Source organism: Crinia signifera, chromosome 4, assembly GCF_055691185.1.
Source record: "Crinia signifera chromosome 4, ASM5569118v1, whole genome shotgun sequence".
In the NCBI taxonomy this organism is placed as follows: Eukaryota; Metazoa; Chordata; class Amphibia; order Anura; family Myobatrachidae; genus Crinia; species Crinia signifera.
This window is the reverse complement of record NC_139220.1, coordinates 135,268,837-135,294,275: the sequence shown is the minus strand read 5'-3', so window position 1 is coordinate 135,294,275 and position 25,439 is coordinate 135,268,837. Positions and strand designations below refer to the sequence as shown.

General features: G+C 46.1%; 1 protein-coding gene across 1 annotated transcript in view; it reads right to left on the bottom strand.

Annotated features, from left to right (window-relative positions):
- Positions 1-25,439, bottom strand: part of TPH2 (tryptophan hydroxylase 2) — a 252,840-nt gene that overhangs the window by 102,191 nt on the left and 125,210 nt on the right. Inside the window, exon 8 of the mRNA XM_083182554.1 lies at positions 21,098-21,224. Within this exon, the coding sequence (XP_083038680.1) occupies positions 21,098-21,224 (127 nt within the window). The remainder of the gene's footprint in view (positions 1-21,097; positions 21,225-25,439) is intronic.

The window sequence follows — 25,439 nt, the reverse complement described above, 5'->3', positions numbered from 1 at the left end:
ACATATATATACATACAGATGGAGTGCCCGTCATTCTTGCAGGGGCTGGTGGTAGATTCACCAGCCGCCAGCCCCCGGAAGGGAACATGTTCCATGCCGCCTGATCCCACCTATACAGTATATATATTGTATAGGTGAATAGTACTTGTGGTAAAAAAATAAAAAAACACCTATGCTATTAAAAAGTTTGTGACTGGGTGGGATGACTAGGACACTTTCTCTCTCCTGCTGGCAGCTGGCTTCCAGACTCCTCTGGCCTCTCCAGGCTCCAGCGTGTCACGTCACACGCATAGTAGCAGCTGAAGCTGAGGCAGGGACCAGCAGACACTGCTGCTTCCCCCCTGCCTCAGTCTGACTGACACTACAAGGCCGCGCCCCCGGCCGCCCGCCCGCCCTCCCATTGGATATTTCTCCTGCACCCCCTCCCTCCCATTGGGCAACCCACCCGCCCGTCAAATAATTATTATTTTTTTTTAAATGACAGATCCACGGTCATGGCCGCGCCTGTGCCGACTCGTCTGTGACCAGCGAGTGCACGGGCAGCGGCAGGCGCTGGTGGGCGGGCAGCAGCGGCACAACACACAGCCGCATACTGTGTAGTGTGTGTGTGTGTGCCGGACACTCGCTTGTCCGGCACCCGCCCCCGCTCCCACTGAGTGTAGTGTGACAGACTCTCTGTCTGACACACTCACACTTGTCCAGCAACCGGCGCCCACGCAGCCCCCGCTCCCCCCAAGCAGCAGCAGGGGCTGCCTTACGCCACTGTACAGGGCTTGCTTGCAACTTCAGTAGTGCAAGGATCAAATATGACTACTGATAAGTAGACAAAAGACACTATCGGCAGCTCAATTATCCTGCACACTGCTCTTGACATATTGGTGACTGCACATGGGGTCTGATTCTGGTTGCTACGGTTCCTGGTGTGTTTGCACCGGGGATCAATGTTTCTGTACTGCTCATTATCATATGCGCATGTGCAAGGTTTCAATTCTGGCACTTGCATAGTCTCGCTGGTGCTCGCACAGGGTAGGAGGAGGATGGAGACGGTCAGGAGGCCTTTGCATGCAAACACCCAATTTTTATGGAACCACCAGACCAGGGAAGTGGTCTGGTGGTTCCATACTGTTATGGTGGGTTTTACTGTACATATGAGCTAATTTAAGTTGCATTACATAAGCGATCAAACACGTAGTTTCCCCAATATAGTTGGTGTTCATGTGTTGGGACATAGGTGGCTGGTGTTTCCAGAAATAAGGAAGCGTTGCCCACATATTCCAGGCCAAAGGCTGCAGGAACAGTTTCCTTGGCCTCAAAAGACACTGTGCAACAGGAAGCATGAGTAAGGTTAGACTTAACCAGGCTGCAGTTGCAGGAGAGCATCCCAACCATCAGATAACCTTAAACTGCAATAGTATCACAGTTATATGTGATTGCAAATGCAGCCAGGAGGTGGAATATATTTCCTCCTGAATTTGCAGTGCTAAGGCCCCCCATACATTAGCCCGACTTGTCCTAGGGACAAGTCGGACCCGATTTCCCCGGCAGCTCCCCGGGAGGTTTCCATCATGATAAGGCACTTGATGTGCCAAGTTGTGCATATGATAAATCGCCATACTCCCGAGGAGCTGCAGGCGGAGAGCGGGGTGAGGGACACTGGGGAGCAACAGGGGGGGAGCCGGGCATTGTAGCTGTCAAATAGGCAGCGGGCGGTGGGGGGAGGGGGGGGCGCTGGAGAGCCGGGCTGGGGACACAGGCAGCAGCGGGCGGGGGTGGACGCCGGTGAACGGAGCTGGCCGGGCGCAGCATGACCGGGGACGGGGAGAACGCTGCAAGTAAAAAAAAAACATTACAAATGAATTGGAAGCCAGTGATTGGCTGAGAGCTCTCTCAGCCAATTGCTGATTGGCTGAGAGAGCTCTCTCAGCCAATCACTGGCTTCCAATTCATTTGTAATGGTTTTTGTTTTTCTTGCAGCGTTCTCCCCGTCCCCGGTCATGCTGCGCCCGGCCAGCTCCGTTCACCGGCGTCCACCCCCGCCCGCTGCTGCCTGTGTCCCCAGCCCGGCTCTCCAGCATCGCCCTCCCCAGCGTCTGTCACCGCTGACGCTGCCCGCTCTCCCCCTGCCTGGCTCTGGCGTCCCCCGCCCGGAGGCTGCACATAAGATTTAGGAAATCTTATGTGCAGCCGGTCCGACTGCCCGACTCCGATCCGATGCGCACGGGACCGCGCATCGGATCGGGGGGGGCTGTCAAACCATGCGATTTGGGCCGATTTCATGGCCCGATTCATCCGAATCGGGTGAAATCGTGCCCAAATCGTATAGTGTATGGGGGCCTTTAGGATTGCATATGCAATCCCTACTGAATGAGGTCCATAGAGTAAGTGCAGTCCATTCCCTTTCAAGGCAAGTTATTGCTATTCACTATTTAAGTGGCAGTCAACTGATCGCTGATTTCGTACTGGTGCCAAATTCAAATGGCCCAGGCTATTGATTAAGCTCTGGCAGTCTGTCTATCTCACTGTCAGACAATTAGGCTCCTTTTTATGTACTCCAGTGTTTGTGGTTCTTAGCACTCCTGTCCCCATTGCTCCCTCCGTCTCCTGGTGCTGACTCCTGGCTTTACTCTGACCTGATATTTTCCACTCCCTGCTACAGTCCTGCCCTCCCGTTCCTGCCCTTGCTCTTACAAACATCTACATTTTATGCTAGAAACCCAATCAGAGAGCTGTGACTACTGTAATGGATGCAATGTAATCCAAATTACCTTGTGAAGACCTACAATACACTTTGTGAATTAAAAAAGTACAGTCAAATCTGTGCACACATGACAAAAAATGCATGCCAAATGTATGCAAAGATTGAAAACCTCGCTATATTAACCCCTTCCCGACATTTGACGTACATTTACGTCATGGTCGGGATGTACTTCCCGACACATGGCATAAATGTACGTCATGACTGTAAACTGTCACCGTGTCTATAGACGCGGTGACAGAGGGACGATGGCTGCTGTCCCTGACAGCAGACATCTTCCCTCATTGCCCAGGGGGGCAGCGATGCCCCCCCCCCCCCCATCGGCGATCGCTGTGATTGGCTGTTCAAATGTGAACAGCCAATTACAGCGTTTTCTGTGTACCGGCGAATAACGTCGCTCGGTAACACAGGGATCGGTGGTGATTGGTGCTGTTAAGTACAGCACCAATCACCACCAGGTGTAAAGGGGTCACTGGTGGTCACCCCACCTCACCCCACCTGCCCCCAAGGCTGTGATTGGTCCGTCGGACCAATCACAGCCATTACACCTCACAGAAAATAACGGAGACAGCCCTGCAGCCGCCATTCCGGTCAGGAACAGCGTGCAGAGTGGTCTCCGTGCCCATCTGTCCTCTATACTGACCTGATCTGCGTTGGTGGCATCCGTGCTGCCAGCTGCTGGTGCTTCCTGGTTGCTGTTGCTTCCTGGTGCTTGTGCTGCTGCAGCGTCATTGTGTCATAGAACATAATATTGTATAATATAATTTTGTCTCTGCTGCCCCCTGCTGCCCCCCTTTTGTGCTGATCAGTATAAATTAACTGATCAGCAACTTTTTTGGGGTGCAGGTTTTTTTTTATATATATACCCCGTCAGGTTGCACCAAAAGTTGTGTGCCTGCTGCCCCTCACTGCTAATCAGTGTTGCATCACTGATCAGCATTTTTTTTCTTTTTTTGAGGGTGTTGTGGGGTTTTTTAAAAAAAAAATTTTTACACCCACGGTGATTTTGTGGGTGTCCTGTGGCCGCTGAGCGCTGATCAGTGACGTACATCACTGATCAGCATTTTTGGCACAGGGTTGATCTAATTTTTTTTTTTTTGGATCAAATTCCTGTTGCCTTTGACTCATCAGCAGTTTTTTTCAATTTTTTTTTTTGGGAGGGTGCTGTGGGGTTTTTTTTTTTAATTTTTTTTTACACCCACGATGATTTTGTGGGTGTCCTGTGGCCACTGAGCGCTGATCAGTGACGGACGTTACTGACCAACATCTGTGCTCAATTTTTGGCGCAGGAGCTTTTTTTTTTTCTTTACAACTTACACGTGTTAAAGCACTACATACACACTACATACCCCCCGTGTTGAAATAAAGTTTGTACCCCCCCCCCCTACACTATACACATGTTGAAACACTACACTTACACAAAAATAATAAAAATGTCCCAATCATCGTAAAGACTGTTTTCAGCGGAGGAGGCATATGCCCTTATTGCCTCTGACACTGACACAGCCAGTGAAGTAAGCAATGAATTTGCATTCGTCTTAAGGTCCTCTTCCCCCTCTAGTGATGAGGGACCCCCTCAAAGACGCCCCCGTAGAGCAGCTGAGACCCCCCCCCCCAATGATTGATCTCGTATGGACCCCACCACCAGACAATTTTGAGCCCCAGGTTCCTGAGTTTTTGGCCAACCCAGGAATCCAATTTGATATTACAGGCCTCAAAGAAATTGACTTTTTCAAAGTCTTTTTCTCTGATGATTTTATACATTTAATGGTGGACCAAAGTAATTTATATGCCCAGCAGTTTATTGCCCAAAACCCCACGTCATCATTTGCTAGGTGGACCCCTGTAGATGCAGTAGAGATGATGACGTTTTGGGGTCTGGTGTTACATATGGGCATAGTTAAAAAGCCAGAAATTAGACAATATTGGAGTACAGATGTTCTGTACAGCACCCCACTTCATCGTATGGCCATGACCCGGACTCGTTTTGAGACGATCCTTAAATTTTTGCATTACAACGATAATGCACGGTGCCCACCCAGAGATGATCCCACCTTTGACCGGCTATTCAAAGTCAGGCCGGTCATTGATCATTTCAGCGCCAAATTTGCTGAGATGTACATCCCCGAAAAATTCATTTGTGTAGACGAGTCACTTATACATTTTAAAGGAAGGGTTAAATTCCGCCAGTACCTTCCCAATAAGAGGGCAAGGTATGGCATAAAAATGTATAAGCTGTGCGAAAGTACCTCAGGGTACACCCACAGGTTTAGGGTATATGAAGGGAAGGACACAAGAATTGAACCGCCAGAATGCCCCCCCTCCCTCGTAGGTGTTAGTGGAAAGATTGTCTGGGATTTAGTGCACCCCTTCCTGGATAAGGGTTATCACCTCTATGTGGATAACTTTTACACCAGCATCCCCCTGTTTAAGGCCCTTGGTTCAAGAGGTACAGCAGCTTGCGGTACTGTGCGCAAGAACCAAAGAGGCCTCCCAAAAACGCACGTTGCCCAATTACTGAGAAAGGGTGAAAGCAGGGCACAATCCACCGAAAATATGTTGTTGGTCAAATATAAGGACAAGAGGGATGTCCTTATACTGACAACAATTCACGGAGACAGTACCACCTCCGTCCCTGTACGAGGTACCAGTACCCACACCTCAAAACCTATTTGTATCCTAGATTACAATAAGTACATGGGCGGAGTGGATCTTTCAGATCAGGTACTGAAGCCGTACAGTGCCCTGCGGAAAACAAAAATATGGTATAAGAAGCTGGCCGTGTATATCATCCAGATGGCACTGTATAATGCTTACGTACTATTCCGTTCTACCAGCCAGACGGGGACATTTATGCACTTTCAAGAGGAAGTCATAAAGGGCCTAATATTTGGGAACCAGCAGGCAGAGGGCCCCAGTACTTCTAGTACTGGCCCCAGTACTTCTAGTACTGGCCCCGGTATTGTATCAGGGCAGCATTTTCCCAACGAAATCCCCTCCACTGGAAAAAAGGGCAGGACACAAAAAAGGTGCAAAGTTTGCTATAAAAAGGGAATAAGAAATCAAACTATTTTCCACTGTGAAACTTGCCCCGACAAACCCGGCCTATGTATGAAGGAGTGTTTTAAAATATACCACACATCTATGGATTATTAGGTTCATCATTTCACCGTGCTTCGGGGGTCTTGCTAATGCGACATTGCACCCACCATTCATTCCACCAGAATCTGTGCTGCAAAATCCAAATATCACTCCTTCCCTTCTGAGTCCTGCCATGCACCCAAATGGTATTTTTTGGTCACATATGAGGCATTGCCGTACTCGGGAGAAATTGCGGCACAGATTTTGGGGTGCTTTGTCTCCTTCATTCCTTGTGAAAATGAAAAATTTTGAGCCAGAACTGCATTTTTGTGTAAAAAAATTTAATTTTTCATTTTCACAGCCCAGTTGTACCAAAATTTGTGAAACCCCTGGGGGTGAAATGTACACTATACCCCTAGATGAATTCCCTGAGGGGTGTAGTTTGCAAAATGGGGTCACTTGTGGGGGGGTTCCTAACTTTTAGCATCTTATGGTGCCTAGAAACCTACATGGTGCCTAAAAAATTCTCATAAAAAGGAGGCTCCAAAATCAAGTAGGTGCTCCTTCTATTATGAAGCCTGTGGTTTGGTCAACGTGCACACTAGGGTCACATATAGGATATTTATGAAAACAAAAGAATTGGGGGAATCAATTTTTAGTCACATTTCTCTAGTAAAATCTACTGTGTTCCTTAGAAAAATGTATTAAAATTGAAAATCTGCAAAAAAAATGAAATTTTGAAATTTCACCTACACTTTGTTTTAATTCCTGTGAAACACCTAAAGGGTTAACAAACTTCCAAAATGCTGTTTTGAATACTGTGAGGGGTGCAGTTTTTGAAATGGCATCATTTATGGGGGTGTCTCACATACAAGTCCCTCAAAGTCACATCAGAACTGAACTGGTCCCTAAAAAAAATCAGTGTTTGAAATTTTCTTGAAAATTTGAGAATTTGCTATTCATATTTTAAGCCTCCTAGTGTCCAAAAAAATTAAAAGGAGGTTGAAATAATGATGGCAACATAAAGTAGACATATGGTCTTTGTTAGTTATTAACTATTTTGAGTGGTATGATTATTTGTCTCACAAGCAGAAAATTTAACATTTTGCAAAATTTTCAATTTTTTTACGACATTTTGGTATTTTTCACAAAAAAACACAGACTGTATCGACCAAAATTTACCACTAACTTGAAGTACAATGTGTCACGAGAAAACAATCTCAAAATCACTGGGATAAGTAAAAGCAAAAAAAAGTTATCCCCACATAAAGTGATACGTCAGATTTGAAAAAAAGGGCTCTGTCAGGAAGGCAAAAACAGGCTGCGGCGGTAAGGGGTTAAAAAACAGACAACCACACCCTCAGTCATCATTGAGTGGTAAAGCCATGACATAAACAATATGGCCGTACCTCAGGAAATAGAAATAAATGGCTCATTAAAATGACAGTATTGATGGATACCAACAAATCTCCATTTATAATGAGATGAAAATCCATGGTTAAAAATTGTTTGCCTGATTCCTCCAGTCCAGCTGGATGACCTTCCAAAAATAAGGACAGCACTTGCCCTCAGCAGAAGTCGGAGGTGCCAATTCCCTAAATTTAATCCAGATAAACTGAGATAAGGTGCCTGTTTGTACATTTTCAACCCCAGGCAAATACTTAGCTTGAAAACATTGCAATGTTTCTGAATAGAAATATATAGCACTGGAAATTACTTTTATCTGAAATAGTACAGCACCAAATGCAAGCCCTATTCACAACAAGTAAACATGCTCTAGAAGCTAAGCTTATTTACTGTCTGTAACCATACACTACATATTTGTAGCAGAGTGCAAAGCTGCATTCAGTTGTAATTATGTAAGCACCTGTAATCCTATCTAGCCAAACTGTATTTTCCAAAATGCTTAACGCACACAGCTGTTGCAGTACCACCTCTTGCCAGTAGTCTGTAACACATTGGACTTCATTTTTTAAAGTTGCCTATTTATTGAGCATTAAAAACTGGTATACGTTTAAAAGACATAATTGAAATACTTGTTATATCTATGTGAAAAATAATATTGCTGAAGATTAAGGTGAATCCTTTTTCCATGAATCCTCTCTATTAACTTCTAATTTTTGGATGTCAATAATTACATTTACTTTGGAAACCATTTTCAGCAACACGACAATATGCCCACGGACAGAGCAAACAGCCTATCTGCTATCATTGAGTCTATTTCCTATTATGGATAAATATAAGCCATATAAACAAATCTGTCATGTCCTACAAAGACCAAAAAAAAAAAATCACATTATAAAGAGTGACTCAACCATTTCAGCACTGGGAATTGGAAATAGTCAGATTTTACTGCAATACATTCCAGCAGGGCTGTTCTATTGGCTGCGGGCCTGGCAAGTGCAGATTGATAAAAGGTTTTATTATCCTTTTAGCATTAAACAAACTGTTGCTCATATACATACTTATGCTTTTCCAATCTGTTGTCGCGCGTGCTCAATTAGCAATTTTCCCCTATTTATTTCAAAAGACCTTAAAAAGGACTCCAATCAGGTCATAACTTGAGCTGTTCCCTGATTGTGCAGCATTTAGACGTGGTCTTACCAAATTATAACTTCTGCACTAAAAGGGAAAACAAAATGACAAACATGAGCAGCAAATTACACAATTTTGAAAATGCAAAAAGCACAACAACAAAATAATAGCCTACAGTCAGAACTATACTAATATGCACTACAGATATTTTAAGCAATGTTTACCTAAATGACACAAGGTTTAAATGACACAGCACAGATCACTAATGGAAGCAGGTGATCTGCCTCTTTGGCATTACCCGCTTGGTGCATCGCTGCTGCTTCCAAGTAAGCAGAAGAGATGCCACCTCCACCCACATCGGAATTAGACCCACAATTATATCATGACATATCTTGATGCAATGGGAGGTTATATTCAAAACTTTCCCAATAATTCAGTATGATGTGCCTCATACCGATCTGAAAGCAAGTTAGCTATTACTGCTCATGGTATGTAAATGTGTTTGTACAGTATGCTTAACACGTACTTGCACCAAATGTAGTGTATGACATCCGGTCCTGTGCGCATCGGATCAGATCCGGAGTTCGGATGGCCTGCATATAAGATAAATATTATGTGCAGCTGTCAGGGCCGCAGGGAGCGAAGTCTGGGGTAGTGGGGCTCGAAGAGCAGGGTCCGGTCCGGGAGAGCTGCAGGAGATGTAGCGGCAGGCGGGGAGTGGGGACCGCAGAGCAGGGTCTGGTCTAGGGGAGCTGCAGGAGATGTAGCGGCAGGCGGAGAGCTAGGAAGGCAGAGCAGGTGGGGAGCTGGGTCCCCGAACAGAGCTCTCAGCCAATCAGCGGCCGCCCAGTCTTTTGAATAGGATTTTTTTCTATTCTCCTGCCGCTCGCCACAGGGACCGGACTCTGCTCTCCGGTCCCCGCTCCCCTCCTGCCTCTACCACGGACCCTGCCCACTACCCCGCCTGCAGCTCCCACAGACTCTGCTCTCCTGCAGCTTCAGTGTCGTTTTGCTCCGCTAGGGAGCCTGTTGCACATCTGCACACCAAATAAATTAAATGTTTTAAGAGGAACCCCAATTTATTGAATCGGTAAGGGGGTGCTGTTCCCAGCAGTCAAATATACAATATTTTTAGGACAAGAGAAAAAAAGGGACTGCTTTTTGGGGAACGCACTAGGTGCGTTCCCCGTTCCCCAAAAAGCAGTCCCTTTTTTTCTCTTGTCCTAAAAATATATCCTGCAGCTTCCCCAGGTTTACATGTGATAAATCGCATCCGATTTATCACATGTAAAAAAATGGCACATCTAGTGCCAAATCTTATCAAGCTCTACCAGGGAACTGCCGGGGGATCTCAGGGTAAGTTGGGGCCGACTGGTCCTTAGGACAAGTCGGCCTAATGTATGGGGGCCCTAAGAGTCGCAGCTTTATAATTTAGCGCACAGTGTGGGTTGTATTTTTGTTTTAGAATTAAGAGGCTGTACAATTCTATCACCACACCCTCTTCGAACTAAGGAGATCATTCAGGTTGACACGCAAAGCTGCGAAATTTGTAGCTTTACATGTCATTTTACCGCCGCCAGCACAAACGACAAACCCCCCTTCCTGCCACTACTAGGTGCGAACGGGACGGTGAACATGCAGTTTGCCACACACACTCACAACAAGCAGCTGCAGACACTTACCATCAGAATCACCCCCTTAGTCCAATGTATGTCCCTTCAGTCATAAGTAGAGATGCAACTGTGGGCCTGATTCAGAGATGTAAGCTAATGCCTTCACAGCTGTGTGTAACGGATGTACGAAAATATGCAAATAACACAGACTCCTCAATTTCTATGGAGGTGCCCACTGGCAACTTGCAGATCCTAGCAGCTGCATACAAGCATGCAGCAGAGGTTGCTGATTTGCCGTGGAAATTGAGGTGCTGCGGAAATGCTTGTGTTTTTGCTGCCACGGATACATTCCCCAAGCAGTTGTAGACTGACAATCCCTTTGTAAATAACATCTCACTGCTAGTAACATCACTGAGGTACCTTTGAATGGGCACAGTACAACCACACAAATCTTATCAAGCTCTCCCAGGGAACTGCCGGGGGAGCTCAGGGGAAGTTGGGGCCAACGGGTCCTTAGGACAAGTCGGCGTAATATATGGGAGCCCTTGGAGTCGCAGCTTTATAATTTTCGGCACAGTAGGGGTTGTATTTTTGTTTTCGAATTAAGAGGTTGTAAAATTCTGTCACCACACCCTCTTGGAACTAAGGAGATCATTCTGGTTGCAGCTTTACATGTCATTATAACGCCGCCAGCAGGAACGGCTGCCAACACCCCCAACTGCTAGGTGCGAACGGGACGGCAAACAAGAAGTTTGCCACACACACTCACAACAAGCGGCTGCAGACACTGACCATCAGAATCATCCCCTTAGTCCACCTCCCATGTATGTCCTGTCAGGTGCCGTCTCCTGCACCGCACCGTTTCCCACGCAGCTCTGGCGCTGTGGGCTCAGTGACGGCGGCCATCTTCTTCCGGCGATTGCCGGGCGGAAGTGTCGGGACGTTGCTAGGCAACTCCCCGAACTTCCACCGCAGGCACCGCAGCAGGGGCAAGCCTATGCCAGGCACACAGGATGTCACTTCCGCCACAGGAGGCGGCAGATTTGAATAAATTCCGTCCAGTCTGTCAGTGAGACACCGGTTATAGCGTTTCAGCATCCTGTCTACGTGTTTCTGGTTCCAGCCTGCTCCTAGTCCTGGGTCTCTGTCTCCTGTTTCAGGACCCTTGGGGGCGATTCTGATGGTCAGTGTCTGCAGCTGCTTGTTGTGAGTGTGTGTGGCAAACTGCTTGTTCACCGTCCCGTTCGCACCTAGTAGTGGCGGGAAGGGGGGTTGGCAGCCGTTCGTGCTGGCGGCGGTAAAATGACACCGACCCTTGCCCGAAGCTCGCTGGGTGTCTTTTCTCAAGATAAGTCAAGGATTCCATGCAACCTTCTTTATCTTATTGTTGCTTGTGGTCATCCCTGTATTTAGTTATACTATGCACAGGAGGGTCAGGCCTTGCCACTTAAGGGCACAGCCTCTCCTAGTGCAGATACACAGGCTTGTCATTTTTTTTTGTCATCCATCCTGTGCATTGTTGCACTCATTGTGTACAATAGGGATCAATCCCTAGTTGTGATCTGTGCATTGTTGCATCCGTGGGGTTTTTTGCTTCCAAGCACTGGTAGGCTGAGTCAGTACGCCATCTCACCCTATATTTGCAGTGTGTCCTATCTCCTGTGGGCCACCTTGTCCCCCGTAAGACCAGGCGGCACCGGCCTGGGACCGGACTTCATCTGATCCCACCAACGTCAAGCCCTTGCCTATAATAGGGCACATCCAGGTCTGTGATTCCACATCTGGAAAAACAAACACCTTCCAGACCGACCAGGATGGTAATATAACCTATCAGCACCTTATATATCTCAGCTAACCTATGCACAAATCGCTATCCCAGTGATTAATATACCCCACAATATGGACTATGAGTATAGTCATTTGTATGCCTAGTGTGATTTTTATCTACATTTGAGTGTTTTTTAATAAATTGTTGTTTAATTTTTTGAGAAACGTCTGATACAATTATTTGGTACAGCCAGCGCAGGCACTATTCTTTTATTCTTACTATTGTATTTTTTAGGGCTTGACCGCCCTGTGCCAGCCGCTGTTGATTTGCGCACCACACACCTTTTTCCATTTCTGATCCCACCAACGTGGCTGTTCATGGTGAAGTTTTAGCTCACAGGAAGTCCACAGGACTATAGAATTACTACAACTGGGTCCCACTGCTCAGTCCGACCTAACATGTCCCTTCAGTCATAAGTAGAGATGCAACTGTGGGCCTGATTCAGAGATGTAAGCTAATGCCTTTGCAGCTGTGTGTAACGCATGTACGAAAATACGCAAATAAGACAGACTCCTCGATTTCTATGGATTTCTATGCTCACTGGCAACTTGCAGATCCTAGCAGCTGCATACAAGCATGCAGCAGAGGTTGCTGATTGGCCGTGGAAATAGAGGTGCTGCTGAAATGCTTGTGTTTTTGCTGCCACGGGTACCTTCCCCAAGCGTTTGTGGACTGACAATCCCTTTGCAAACAACATCTCACTGCTAGTAACATCACTGAGGTACCTTTGAATGGGCACAGTACAACCATGATGCATTCGCAGTTGGGAGTTAATCGCTCAACAACGTAAATATCTGCTTTAGGTAGAACTCTGAAGCAGGCTCTGAGCTGCCCACCATAGAGTATGCTTGCCTATACTTATATATAGGTCTGCAAAACCAACGGTTGCCGGACGGGGTCCCGACAGTCGGGATCCCGACAGTCATTAACCCGACGTCGGGATCCAGACTGTTAAAACACTGACGGCCGGGTTCCCGACGGCCGTCGGCTATTTTCCCTCGTGGGGGTCCACGACCCCCATAGAGGGAGAATACAATAGGTGGCGAGCAATGTTCCCTCTAATTTTACGAAGGCTTTGTGCAGAAAAAGATATTGGCTGTGCAACTTTGGAAGGAAATGTACATTTTTGTACGTCACATAACGTAAACAGGCCTAGGTTTCGAGTTCTGTTGAGTTAATAAAGCAATGTGAATGTTTACAGACTTCACACACCACACATATAGACTATAGCAGTGATTTTCAACCTTATTAAACTCGTGGCACACTAAAACAAGATTTTAACCTTTGTGCGCTCAGTTGTAATGTCTGTGCGCGGGCTCGGCGAGTTGTGTGCGCGCGCACACGCGCACAGCTTAGAGGGAACACTGGTGGAGAGCGTAGCTCGCCACCGTGCCCGCAGCGTGGTGAGCGCAGCGAGCCCGCAAGGGGCTTTGTTGCGCTGGCCACGCTGTCTGAGACCAGGCAGTCGGGATCCCCACGTCGGGATAATGACTGTCGGGATCCCGACCATCGGTGAATCATACCACACCCAAACCAACTTGCCTACAACTCTGCATCAGCACAATGAGTTTGTTTTTGCGTTTAGTTTTACAGTATTTTCTATTGCTACAGTTTTTTTCTTCCCCCATAGGGCATAGTTGAATACATCCGTAAGTATACCAGCCTGCCCAGTAATGTGCGCTGAAAAATTGGTTGTATTCTCTATAGAAAGAGTCCAATGTCTATAACATTTTACTTATCAGCTAGAGCATACTAAGAATGAACTGAAAACCAGTTTTCTTTTTTCTTTTAGTATTAGAAGGTCAGGGACTGGCTCATTAATCTCTCCAAAAGGTGAAAATATATGTTGTTCCACAAAACAGAATATATAAACTCAGCCTCTGCCTAATGGAAACGGATGGAAATATACATTTTTATTTGAAGAAAGCACACACAGCTCCCAGCCGCAGACAAACATCAGTGCTGTAACATGGTAGCGATTTATCAAAATCTAGAGGGCATTGCAAGCACTGCCATTGACGTAGATCTCATTTATTTCAAACTGTATACATGCTCTCCCTCCATACGTATTAATCCTTGAGACGTAATATGATTCATCACGTTCATTTAAAACTGTAGATGAACTTAGTGATCTATCACCAAATTTCTAGATTTTCCAAGTACAAACTACAACTGGGAATTGTGAAGCCAGTCAGTAGTATTAGGTTTGTGTTCACATGCTGGGGATTTGTAATTACCAGTTTGAGCTTGCAACATAGCTGCAAGTACTGTATTTGGGAAAAATATCTTGATCTTTTATTCATTGGCCTTCAGTAACAACTGATGGAGGTACGCTTTGTGCTGCCTCTGTTGCCAGCTACAGCTGCCTAGCAATAGGACCTAGAGACTTGCTGGATGATCAACCTCTGACCTGCACCTTCTGAGCATGTGCAGAGCCACACTGCATCTTTTCTCTATATAAATACAAGCTGGCAGACATGCCCCCCGAGTAGTCCCATAAGAAGATAACAAAGCAGTAACTGCTCTTAATGGAAATTCTTTGGAAAATAAAATAGAAATAAGGGTACTTGTGAGTTATCCGGGCTGCCGATTTTTTGATTGTATGCCTTAAGTTAAGGCATACAATCAGATGCGATGCGATATCGCATCGCATCGCATCGCATGCGACCATCGGATGCGATGACCCGATTTTTCCATAGGAATCAATGTTAAAATGGACTGAGTCCATTTTAACATGGAATTCAATGGGAAAAAGGGGTCCTTTTCATACCCCTACTATCCAAGTGGGCATGGAGTTGGATATAAACCTGTGGCGAGCGTAGCGAGCCACCGAGCCCGAAGCGTGGCGAGCGAAGCGAGCCCCGCGAGGGGACGGTATTCTGTGTCCCCTCGCGGGGCTCGCTACGCTCGCCACGCTTCGGGCTCGGTGGCTCGCTACGCTCGCCACAGGTTTATATCCAACTCCATGCCCACTTGGATAGTAGGGGTATGAAAAGGACCCCTTTTTCCCATTGAATTCCATGTTAAAATGGACTCAGTCCATTTTAACATTGATTCCTATGGAAAAATCGGGTCATCGCATCGCATCGCATCCGATGGTCGCATGCGATGCGATGCGATGTGCCCGATCCGACCCGATTTAGAAATCGGCAGCCCGGATAACTCACAAGTACCGAAATAAGTAAAGCATAAAAACTACCAATAGTCTGCTTCTTATTTTATGAAACAACTATGCGAAAAATGCAACATGGACACTTTGACAGTGTCCATGTCGACCATGTCCACATTAGGGACAAAAAAAAGTGAAAACTCCATGTCGATCTTTTGTCTGCCGACCTAGCCATTGTCAACCTAATGCGTGTGTCGACCTATTTCATGTGTTGACCTTCAGTGGTTAACAAAATACATGTCAACTTAACAGGGCCGCCGAGAGGTGTGCCGGTCACCTCCCTCGATTTTGCCACCACCCCCCCCCCCAATGTTTAGGGGTGTGTGTGTAAAAATATTCTAAAATCGAGGGGGGGGTATTGTTGTTTCCCCCCCCCCACCACCAGCACACACCTACAGCATGTGTGGTGCCGAGAGCAGGCTCAGCACGAGCTCTCATGCTGTCAGTGAGACACTCATGCTGAGCCTGCTGTCAGCTAAACACATGCTGTAGGTGTGTGCTGCTGCCCAGGAGGGATGGATGCATACCTCCCAACTGCCCAACTGTCCCGCTTATGTCCCGGTATTTTGGGAAATTCCCGCATCCCTCCCACCGCCGGCAGTGCCGCCAGCCCCTTGCAGGCGGAGGGGCTGGGGGCTGGCCAGCAGCTCACAGAGCTGCTGTGCATGCCCCCACCGCGGCGAAAAATGGGGGCGAGTATAGGCCACGCCTCCTGTCCACCGTATGTTGGGAGGTATGTGGATGAGGGTCAGACCCGGGCCCCCGCCAGGCCCCTCCAGCATGCCCGGGCCCAGGTAATTAGTCCCCGCCCCCCCTTTGGCAGCCCTGCAACCTAATACTAGTCGACTCAATGACCCATCCCAGCAGCAGCGGTTAGTATGTAATAATTCCTGGCTGCAGCACTACAATGTGTTCACCTTTGCATGTGGGACGCCAGACTCACTTGCTAGAAATGCCCTTAGCTGTGTCAAGCGCAACCAGAATCAGCGTTTTAAACACTCACCAGTGTCACTTTAGGTGTGTGGGACAGTGTGTACGGTCCTCTGTCATGAGGGCTCCAATGTCTGGCAAGTTATGATGATCCTCTGCAGGCTTCCCAGGGACTCCAGCTGTGAATACCAGCTTCCAAACTGCAGGACCTTCCCAAGCGTATTACACAGGTTCACAGAATCCTGATTACAGCATGTTCTCGACTCAGACCATTTGTTAACCATCTGTGTGCCTGAGGTTTATTCAAGCTCCTGTGTGCAGTCTATGATATTTTCTGCCATTGCTGCAGTCCATGTTTTCCAGTTGATCTTAATTTCACCAACCTAAAGGTGTGTACACATTTCGCACCATGTTTAGCTGCATCTTATCCTAATTTGCGGCACTGCAGTGTTGGAATTGAAAGTAGAAATAGACTGTGCAGCACAGTCTATTTCTACTAGAGCGAAAGGAAGGCCATACTGCTTAATGCAGCATGGCCCCCACTCTAAAAGCACCATCGATCACTCACTGCAAGCCGATGCTGGCACCTCCCGGCTACTAAATCATAATGTGTGTACACACTCTTAGACTCAGTCCAGCCTGCCAGTTACCCTGCAGCCAATCGTAGCCCAGCAAGGGGTTTAAAGGAAATCTAGCTGTAGCATTCTGGGCCTTTGCAACTAGTCACTTTTTACTGTACTGCTACTAGTGAACCTGTATGTTGTCTTCCATGCAGCTCTACCCATACTTGCCTACCTGGCCTTCTCCATGAGGGAGAAAATGCACTGTTCCTGGACTTGCCTGGTAATGTAGGATTGCCATAACCTGTGGTGAAACACCTTTACCTAGCTCACCACAGGTGATGGCAATTACACCAGGGAAGTCCATGGACAGAGCATTTTCTCCCTCATGGAGTGGATCAAGTAGGCCAGTATGGCTCTACCAGAACCATCTTTAACTCTTCAGCTGATAGCCAGTCCGGTCCAGCAGAATCTCTTAAGCCGGTAGCCATTGCGCAACATTACATTGACCAATAGAAAATGAAAAATCCCATTGTGTAACCATGCTAAAGTAGCCTTTAAAGGACCTTATTACAGCTACAGTACATGTAACTGGGCACCTAGGCAAAACCATGCTGCACAGCATGTGGGACACTAGTTACCTACCTTTAATCTCTGCATACATCAGGGGCATGACTGGAACACCTCCTAACCAATTTTTATGGACAGGTCAGATTTTTGGGACTTTCCTGCCCATGCTCAGCTCCATATAATCTATTCATGGGAGACAGAGAGACTGTCACAACCTTCAGGGTTGTTTTGGTGACTTACCCATACCAAGGTCTGTAGAGTCGCTGTTAGCAGCGATAGCGGACGTCTGGCTTCCAGTGTTCCTTGAGCGCTGGGGTCGCACTAAAGACACATTTACGGACTCTGTACACACGAGCATCGGTGACGCATGAGCGTCAATGACGCATCAAGGTCAATAAAAATAACTTTTTGGTGGGCAATCCCCGCCAGTGTATATGTCCACACCAGCTCTGGCGTTTCTGTGCATGCCTTATCTGTTTACCTTGAGTTTCCTGTGTATGATCCCGGCTATCCTAGTGACTAAGAATCCTCGTATACCGTACCCAGTGACTACCAGTTCCTGACCTCGGCTATCCTAGTGACCCTTCTCTTGTCTGCTCCCTGTGTACTGCTTCATGTGACATTCCATGTATGACCCAACTAAGATGAATCCACGCTACCTGTTTCCAATGGTTTGCCAGTGCCACATGGGGAACCCGTTCAGGGGACCATGACCGGTGCGTCCACAGCAGCGAAGCCCAAATCTCAACTGGAGGGGGTCACTGGAGATCACCTATGTCACAGTAAGATTCCGCACTGCACCCCTGAACCAGGTCTAGCCAATCCTCGGGGTGGTAATTGCCATCACTAAATTCCATGACAGAGACAGGGGGCATATCCTCATAGTGATGTAAACAGGAAGTGTGGCTAGTGGCTAGTGAGTGTGGTATTCCTGCAAGGCCATGCCCTATTTTTTCAAGGTCACACCCCCTTTTCAGGAACGTAGAGTGTTGGTAGGTGCCGTGGTTTAGTGAGTCACTAAGTCTATGCAATTGTACCTGCAATTCTCTGTAAAATCTCCTCATCCTTTCCTCTTCATTAGGCAGCAGGGGAATGCAGGAGGTCTGTCCACTCTTTTGTGGGTGTGGTGGGGGAATAGGAGGTACACAATGGTGCCTTAACTTGGGAGAGAGTAGGAGGTACACAGTGGCACCTGCACTGGAGGGGGGAATAGGAGGTACACAGCAGTACCAGTACTTGGGGGGGGGGAGGGGGGGTGGAACATACGCAGTGGCACCTGTTCTTGGGGGGGAGAATTAGGAGGTACAAAGCAGCACCTGTACTGGAGGGAGAGTAGGAGATACACAGCGGCACCTATCTCCCTGTCAACACTGCCTCTTAGTCTTCTACTATCTCCCAGTCATCCACTGTCTCCCTGTCACCCCTGCCTCTCCAGTCATCCGCTATATCCCTGTCATCCACTATCTCCCCACCCTTGCCTCTCCAGTTATCCGCTATCTCCCTGTCACCCTTGCCTCTCCAGTCATCCGCTATCTCCCTGTCACCCCTGCCTCTCCAGTCATCCGCTATCTCCCTGTCAACCCTGCCTCTCCAGTCATCCACTATCTCCCTGTTACCCCTACCTCTCCAGTCATCCACTATCTCCCTGTCATCCACTATCTCCCTGTACTCTTGGGTGTATTTTTGTCTGGCCAGGCCCCTCCCTTGTGAGACTACACTCCTTTTTGCAGTGCACAACTGAGGGGCACCAAAATCTATATATGCTTTCAAGCTGGGGTTTGCACTGGCTACAGCTACTCTAGCTATAGTGATGCATTAAAATATGCCCTCTTTATTTAATAGGTGCAGACCACTAGAAAGAACACTAAGCATTAAATCATATTTATATTATAGAAATGTATAAATTATGAATTGCTTTATAATGGCTAAAGTATCCAGTGCGTATGAGATGTGATGGCCACAATAAAAGTATCCAGTGCGTATGAAATGTGATGGCCACAATGTTTTGTTACGTTCTCAGTACTAATGTTTTTACCATACCATAAGGGTATAGACCACAGAGATAAGATATCGAAACTTTCACATTCTAGATATTAGAAACCTCTCTGTTTTGAGTGTATGCCATTCACAGGTTGTATCTGAAATGTAGAGTACCTATACATGTAAACCAATAAGAAACACCTCAGGAAACAATAAATATAATTAAGTTCTCATAAAAAGTCTTTAAAATACAATGCAAATATAAAAATACCATTTAGAATATTTAGACATTCATTTTTAGACATGAATTGTTAACCGAAGCCTAACACCCTACCGCCCCAACCATGTGGTCTAAACATACCCCCCCCCCCTCTTCTTTTTTGAACCTCAAAAATCAGAGATAATAACAAATACAGAAAATAAGAGAATAATACATTATGATTGAGGCACAATTCACCATTGTCCAATATTCCCACTCCCCATCTTCTTGCTAAATATATCAAGGCAACCTTTACATACTGTAAGCTCTTGCACCTAAAATGAATGGACATGGCTACGCAGAAAACATAAAGTACCCTATCACATCATAAGAATACATGGAATAATTCAGTTCTCCATGACTTGCCTCTGGACTGTTCAGAAAGGTACTTTAGAGTGGCATTATGAGCAAAGATTACTTACCATCATAATTGGTAATGTGTGCAGCCAGACAACTTAGTGGTACAGTATATTTTAAATAAAATGATACCCAATTATGCATTTGTCTGCACAACTGACACATTTCACAATGCCAAAATTGGTACTTGTTTCCTAGCACGGCACCAGCAATTTTTATCTTAAGCATCGGGACCTAAAAAATTGCGTTGATCGCATCGAGCGAACCAAATCGCATGCGATGCGATCAACGCGATTTTTACATTGGAATCAATGTAAAATGGTCCCAATGTAAAAAGCCCACAAAATCCAGATTTTAATTGTATACCCCCCCTCATGGGTTAAATGGCCCCCCAGTGTTAGCGCCACCCCACTATTGACGCCAACCTGAAGCGTGGCGAGCGCAGCAAGCCCGCGAGGGGCGGCGGTACGCGTCCTCCGACCTTTTCATACCCCCACTATCCACATCGGCATGGAGTTGATTTTACAAAGTGTGGCGAGCGCAGCGAGCCACCGAGCCCGAAGCGTGGCGAGCGCAGCGAGCCCGCGAGGGGCCGCGCATAACTTCACAGGTATACGCGTGCGCTCGCCAAGCTTTGGACTCAGTGGCTCGCTGCGCCCGCCACACTTTATAAAATCAACTCCACGCCGACGTGGATAGTGGGGATATGAAAAGGTCGGAGGACGCGTACCGCCGGCCCTCACTGCACTTGCCACGCTTCGGGTTGGCGTCAATAGTGGGGTGGCATTAACAATGGGGGGACACTTCACATACTGAAAACCCATGACGGTGCATATACAATGAAAAATTGGGCCCATTGGCCCATTTCCCATTGTTACGTATGTAAAATTGCGTTGATCGCGCCGGTCGCATCACATGCCATTATAATGGCATGCTATGGTCACGATCAACGCGAATTTTTTTAATAAAAACTAATTTAACATTGTGTCCTATGTAAAATCGCATTGATCGCGTCGGTCGCATCACATGCCATTATAATGGCATGCGATGGACGCGATCAACGCGATTTTCTCCTTGCCGGCACTTAAAACAGTTAATTGACAGAAAATCGCGTCCATCGCGTCGATCACATACCTTAAGTTACCTTAACTTAAGGTATGCGATCTACCACGATGGGAGCCATGCTAGGAAACAAGTACCCCAAAATTTTACTAGCTAGCAAGATTGTATTATGGGGGCTAGGTCATAGAACTACCACAATTAATCTTGACACATGTTCTGCTTAATAAAACTGTTAGGCAACATACTATTGCTATTTACAGAAAAGAAAATGTGGTTAAAAGTAAAGCATGTGTTGTCACCAGAAGTACACAAACAATATAGGGCACATATATACTGTATATATATTATTTTTTCACAAGACACACCTTGATATAATAAACGTCCACAGTCACACTTACGGTTGCTAGTTTTTGAACATCTTCATCAGATGCTCCGAGTGAGGCCAGGCCAATCTCTTGGGAAAATTGTGCAAATTTTGGATCCGCAAGTAAAGGAACATGACCAAGTAGCTCATGACATGTGTCCCTAGTAAAAATAATAATATGTAAGAATGTGTGAGCCCTTAATATTTATATATATATGAAAAATGTCACTCTATTATAGTAGTATATTATAATATGAATATTATAAGACTTTGGTGATTAGAGATTTCTGCATCTAAAGTATGGTACCCAAACATCATCCAACCGTCTGGCTGCCAAATCTGTGAACAATGCAGGCACATGTATGACATAATATGCAGTTTAGGAACTTAATAGAAAAAGTATGTACAAAAGGTGCCGAGGCTAAATGAGCAGATCCTGGAGTCTCCTTCTTTCAATTCATAGTCCTTTGACTATTTCCAAAGTCTTCATATACATCTAATTCTTGCCTTGGGAACTCACTCCCTAACCCTATCAGACAGTCTACTAGCCTGCAATCCCTGAAAACACAGCTATTCATTAAATCCTACCACATCTCTTCCCAATTATATCCCAGAACCTCAGAATGTAAGCTTTCACAAACATAATTTTCACCTTGAACTATCCTTGTTTCGCTTGTACTCATACTCACAGTCACCAACTCTGTTAATTTCTGTCTGACATTCTCACTGGGCATTGGGTTGCAAAATGCTACAGTTGGAAAAACTCATTAAGTTAGTTGTCTTATTATCTCACTGTTTGATTCTTCCATTTTACAGTTTTGTCAGTAGCAGTGGTTCCTATCGACTTATAGGAGTAGAGCCGACACTATCGGCTTCTATGGAGTGCATCAGCTGCAGCTCATAGAAGCCAGCTAGGGCTACACAAAAGGCAGGGAGTGTCTTCCCACTGAAAGCATGCTCTCTGCTAATCACAGCCTAGTCTTACAGTCCCAGAGGGAGAAAACACCTCCCAATGGGACTGCATATAGTGTCTGTAACTGACAGGTAAAACTTACAATAGGAAGTTACTGACAGTCACGGTGAAGCCAATACAGTCATGGATAGCATCTGGCTCACTGACACTTATCTGAGGTGGTGGATTTACTGGGGGGCTGCAATACTGCAGTCCATAGGTAAAAAATGCCTTTTTATAGTACTGTATATTAGAATAAGTAAACCTGCTTGTGTTCTTCAAAAGAGGATCTAGTCTGAAGATGTTACTGTTTTGTCTCTTGTGGCATCTAAGTAACCGGGGATCAACTTTTATACTGTACACAAAAAATCAAGCGGGTAGCAGATAATTCACAGGAGGCATGGAGCAGGGGAATTACTCCTCCCCAAGGGATGTAGGCACTAGAATGCTGAGGTTAGAGTACACCCCCAATTGGTACCTGAATGAGGGAGATGGGCAAGGGCATAGGAGGGGTGAAAAATACCCTGGGGGACTCTAGAGGCACTGGGGGTGGATATATTATGTATTTGGTTGTATGAAATGATGATGGGGTGACTTTCTTACAAAGGGCAGTATGCAGCAAGAATCACAAGCAACTTGCGATGCTTGCCCCAGTCTCCGCATGCATACTGACAGTAACGCCATATGCAGGAATAATTTGCAGCAGGAATCCATGATAGAAGCCCATAGGATTCTATGGGCAACGCCAATTTAAAATGGCATCTCCCACCACATCCAAACCCCGGAATGTATAGCATTCCAGTCTTGGTGCAAATAAGGACCACGGCCAAACCTCCAAAAACTGCATTTTCGGAGATTTGGCCACATTTTTTACTTTCATGCATCTCACGCATAGTTACAAAGGGCACTGTGAGAGCAGGACTGTGTATTGCCACAATTAGAACCAATTCTCATTGGATAGCGGGGTTTTTCTACTGGGGATCTATTGCCACTGGATGTTTATTGGCACCGGGGACATGAGGTCACCTCATATACATATTTTCATCATTACATATTGTAATACATTTTCCAAAATGTTTTTTTTCATATTATATCTATTAAACAACATTTTAATTTAGGTTAAGCCTGTCGATGTTGCAAATTGCAATATAATTAGAGGAATTTGGGACACAATCATTGAATACAAGGCATATCGGTAGAATCTAATTATCATAACAGATAGCCACCCCAGCACTTTTTATGTACCTTCATTTTCTTTCACTTCACAATTTACATAAACAGAATAAAGTTGGTATGGAGAGTAAATGACAAGGGTTAATATATTTTGTTTAATGAATCTAATTATTACTTAAAGTAAAAAAATATACTGTCCCATGTAATATAAAGGTCACAATTTGCAGATAGCATAGAATTATGTTACTTTTTGGCTCAGTAAAATTGCTGAAAACTACCAGCTGTTTATCAGATTTGTGATTAAATGAACCAGATACTCTATGAGAGATCTACCTGGTATCTGGTACATTAAACTGCAGCTGTCTGGATTCCAAATAGGGTTATTATTGTCTTGTGAAAAGATGTGATTTTATTTTTTTATCAGTAAATTTCCGATGTATTTAAAAAGCAGAGATATACAATACACAAGGATTTGTAGTCACCTGCATCTTACAGTGTTACAGAAGGAACATGTGTTAAAAATGCAAAACAATTTCATCAGAAATATATAGGTGCTTTTCTATTCACTTCTAATCATCCAATTACATTTTCAGAAGCAATTTAAACATTAAAAGCGACTGTTTATCAAGCACATTCACTGGCAATATAAACATGGCAAATTGCAGTTTATGCAAAACTACAACTAAACTGCAATTATTTGAAGATACACTTTGATAATTCACAATGTTTCTATGGATCCTTGATTAACTAATTGCATCCCCAGCTCACAATTTGCAGTGTATAATTTAAGACATAAGTACTGTAAGTCTAGTTAGGCTAGGAATTTAAATTACCAGTCCATTTAGATTATATTTGACCTTCTTTTCTTAAAATTATAGGTTCAAATATATTCCTGTACAAATAGAATTTCATTCCTCGGTTCCTAGGAGGTCAATTATATTCCTATGACAATGTTGGAAACCTTGACTTAGGGTTTATGACCTTTATACATAACCATCCAAAGGTGCTGATTATATGCATGTACATATAATGGCTACATTTTTATATGCACAGAAACTCTGAGAATTCAGAGCAGTTACTAGGGGATACATTTTCAAAAGTTTCTAAAAATGAAAAGAGGTGATGTTGCCAGGGCCCATGAGGGGCAGCAAAATTAGGATTCCAAGGCCCACATCAGAGTCTGACAGGCCAGAGCCATTTATCCATGTCACTGTCTGCCCGTCCCAGCTGCCCTGACAGAAGGAGTCACGGTGACAATGCTGCGGACCGGCTCGGCTGAGGGAATGTCTGTGTGAGAAGCAGAGCCGAGGACGGTGACGCAGATGCCCAGCGCACAGTGTGCGCGCGCAGCCGACTGGTATATGCCCAAGCGTGCTATGCCTGTGCGCACTACCGAACCCGGTAGTACAGTGCGCACTGAAGGGGAGACGCAGGTGGATGCCTCCCTGTGTACCAGAGTACCACTTTACCACCAACGATCGGGAGACAGGGGAGTGCAAGGCACACTACATAGGCGCCAATTCTGTGGGTGCTCAAGGGCTTGAGCACCCACGGAAATTCATGAGCTCCCACTGGCCGCCCCCCGAGTCCCGCTGGCCGCTGCTGGGCCACCGTAGGTAGTACTGTGATACTGTACTTATCAGCAACTACCTTTCTGGAGAAACCCCCCTGCCTGGTTAAGAATGGACTTGCCCAAGCAGTCCAGGATGATGGGTGACGTCAGAAGGCGCAAGAACGGGAGCCGGAAGAGAGAGGAGATTGTCATGTGTGAAGGGAGAGTAAGCGGGAGCTGGAAGAAGGTGCAGGAGCTGGGGAGCACAGCCACAGCGGGAGAATGGAGAGGCGACCAACGGCAGCAGGGATGTGAGGCGCCCCGTGCAGAGAGAGACGGCGAGGCGCCTAGATACAGAGCTCTGGTGACCGGAGGAAAGCGCGGTGCTGGGTACAGCTGCAGCACGGCAGGACTGCAAGGACAAAGGCTGGGCAGAGAGCTACAGCGATAGGAGCAGTGTCCTGTAGCTGGAGAGCAGGGCGCAGGTGAAGACCAGAAAGGGCTTCAGGGAAAACGGTGAGTCCAATCCCCACACTTCCAACACAAGTGATACAAGGGCAGCCATTACACTCTCCCTCCTAGGCATTGGCATCTGGCCATCCCTATAGTAAAGAAGGCACAGTATATCACCCAAGTTGGCTTTGTGGCCCACCCTTTCCTACGACCTGCAGATTCATGGGCTATGCAGTGGGACTTTAG